Genomic DNA, 2,600 nt, shown 5'->3' with positions numbered 1-2,600 from the left:
GGTCCAGTCGCGGATGTGGATATTCGTGGTTGGCCCAGGCCCTTCGCGAATGGACCGGGCGATTCGCGAATTGGATATATTCGTGACTGGCCCGGAACATATACAAAACAAGGAAAAGAGCAGCAGAGCGCGTCCGAAATGGCATATAAGTTAGGGTATGTTCTGCTCGTGGTAGTATTCCTCAGATGAGCGCCAGCACCGGAAACACGCCATGCAGCTTTCGCTAGCCCTCTTAAACGGACTCTTCATCGTCCCGGCCGTCTTGGCCGCTCCTCACACCCGCACCAAGCGCGGTGAGAAGCCTGCCGGCAAGGTCGATCCTGGAACCGCGTCGGACTGCACGTACTGGGAGGAGAAGACGGATGCCTCTGTGAGAGAAGACGGATGCTTCTGTGTCAGCTATCACGACTTCAAGATGGGGCAAGTCGTTGCTTTTTACAATGCCGCGACGCGGCATTGTATCATCAAAGACTCCTGGTCTTAAGTTTGTATCAGACATGGGTTACCTGTTACAGCTTCGCCGCTTCGGCGAAGCTGCTCACAAGATAAATAGCTGCGTTCATTCTTTTCAAGATAAATAGCTGCGTCGAAGCTGCTCACAAGATAAATAGCTGCGTTCATTCTTTTCTTTCATTTGTTCAGATAATTCTCATTCAATTCACCGAAGGCACCTTTGCCACAACGCTTCCCATCTCTAGTCCAACTGCTACCACTTCATTCTCCGTTCACGTGATGTGTGCCCGTAACTGTTTGACACTCAGCCTGTTACAGCATCGCCGTCCATATCTATGTTCTGGGCGATTTTCCTGAAGAAGACAGCCGACTTGGGTCAGCGGACTCCATCACCATTATGATCAGAAGCTGGACCAAGATTTTCGTTGATAAAGTCGATATAGGTGCCGACTCTGGTAAACAGCCCGGGAGCCCGGTTGCAATACTGCTGATCTGCCATGATGCTCCATGACACGACACCGAGTAACTGTCCCGTTTTCTGATCAAAAAGAGGCCCACCGCTATCCGCGTTGCAAACATTCTTGCCTTCTCCACCGGCACATATTATGGTATCTCTATCACCTACACCGGCGTACTGGGCACAATCCTCGCGTGCGTGAATAGGAAGAACAACCTTGCTAAGTTTCTTAGCCGGTATGTATTCGTCCTCGGAGTATATATCCTTGGGGCTTTGTGCGCCCCTGTCCTGCAAGTCAGCATCTTTCCGACTACACATGTACATGCTGCAGTGCTGAACCATGGGTCCATGGCACTCACCAGCCTGCAGCGATTGCTGTGGAATTGACCACGGCGTCCGAGCCGGTCGGAGGCAACGTGGCATATTCAATCGTATTGCTATTCTCAATCGGAGTCGATAATTTCAAGATGGCAATATCATTTTCTTCGTAAGAAATTACATTTTCTAGCCAGTATTCATCGTCATCAAAGCTCGGTTCGTAATTAGGGTGCTTCTTGAAAGATGCAACTTGTGCTTCTACTCCCCCCGTCTTAGAGTCCTGCACAATTATTAGCTTTATGCCACCTAATATACTATCAGCTGCACCAAAGTACTGGGATGAAAGGTGAGTAGTATATTTACCACTGTTCCAGCCGTTACATAGACGAGTTTGGGTCCGTAATGTATGCAATGAGCAGCAGTAAGAACTGTATAGCCGTCTAACAGACTGCCTCCGCATTGATGAGTCTTATTCTCATCACGAACACTGACGATGAATTTTATTTCACCATCTTTGGCATCTTCTCCTTGGATAATTCTCTTATCAATAGTTGCTGCCGATGCCAAAATGGCAGAAAACGCCATGGCTAGTGTAAAAGCAGCCTTTGGTGCCATGTTGTAAAGACGGAGTGGTTGGATTGTTAATAAACGAGACTACAACAGATGAATGAATGCACAGAATGGCCGAGGCTGGATTTTACTATTGATAGGTTATAGGCCCCTTGCAGTATTTATCCTCTTGGATGATAGGAGAAGCTAGGAGAAGCTCCGCGTACACATAATAGCCCAGAGCCCAGGGTTGATGACTCGCGTGCATGATGCATAAAAATATAGGTATTACGTCCCTATGTCGTCGACAACCCAGCAGCCAAGCCTTTTGTGAAGCGGCAACTATTACTATGAAGGCATTATCCCATATGAGGAATTGAGGCCAAAGCGAGAAATACATATGTATGCAGTTGGGCCCACCAGGATTGTCAAGTACCAAGCCGCATACATAAGTTTCCGATCGGTTCGAGTCATGCATCCGAACAAGGAACACCATTGTCACACCAATGACTCTGGTCGGTCCCTCTTTTTCCTGGTAGCCAAGCCCATACACGAGTCCATGGTTATGATGGCCTTGCCGTAGCAATAGGGCTCTCGCTCTTTAATTAATACGATGTAGTGATTTGCGGCTACGACATTTGGCGTTTCACCATGTAGGATGGAGCGAAGTCTAATTAAAGTTGGAGTACCCGTCTCAGAAATGGAGTCCGGTTGGAGTACCCGTCTCAGAAACGGAATCCGACATCCTCGACGGGGCCGGCGATTGGCCAATGGGAGCTTGGAGATAACGGCTAATAATGCCTTTCGGGTAGTTTTGACAAAA

At 48.3% G+C, this 2,600-nt stretch overlaps 2 protein-coding genes across 2 annotated transcripts; one reads left to right on the top strand and one right to left on the bottom strand.

The window, feature by feature from the left end:
- Positions 1–211: 211 nt before the first annotated feature.
- Positions 212–484, top strand: MAA_10351 (uncharacterized protein; the record flags this gene model as incomplete). Its single annotated transcript, XM_007828349.1, has 1 exon — positions 212–484. The coding sequence occupies one exon, from the start codon at positions 212–214 to the stop codon at positions 482–484; it is 273 nt and encodes a 90-aa protein (XP_007826540.1).
- A 345-nt stretch (positions 485–829) lies between these two features.
- MAA_10350 (Peptidase S1/S6, chymotrypsin/Hap) lies at positions 830–1,843 on the bottom strand (the record flags this gene model as incomplete). Its single annotated transcript, XM_007828348.1, has 3 exons — positions 830–1,220; positions 1,270–1,508; positions 1,592–1,843. The coding sequence occupies 3 exons, from the start codon at positions 1,841–1,843 to the stop codon at positions 830–832; spliced, it is 882 nt and encodes a 293-aa protein (XP_007826539.1).
- Between the last annotated feature and the right edge of the window lie 757 nt (positions 1,844–2,600).

This window comes from Metarhizium robertsii (assembly GCF_000187425.2).
Source record: "Metarhizium robertsii ARSEF 23 chromosome Unknown MAA_Scf_31, whole genome shotgun sequence".
NCBI lineage: Eukaryota > Fungi > Ascomycota > Sordariomycetes > Hypocreales > Clavicipitaceae > Metarhizium > Metarhizium robertsii.
Note: the sequence above shows the minus strand (reverse complement) of the source record. Positions and strands in the feature narration are given on the sequence as shown.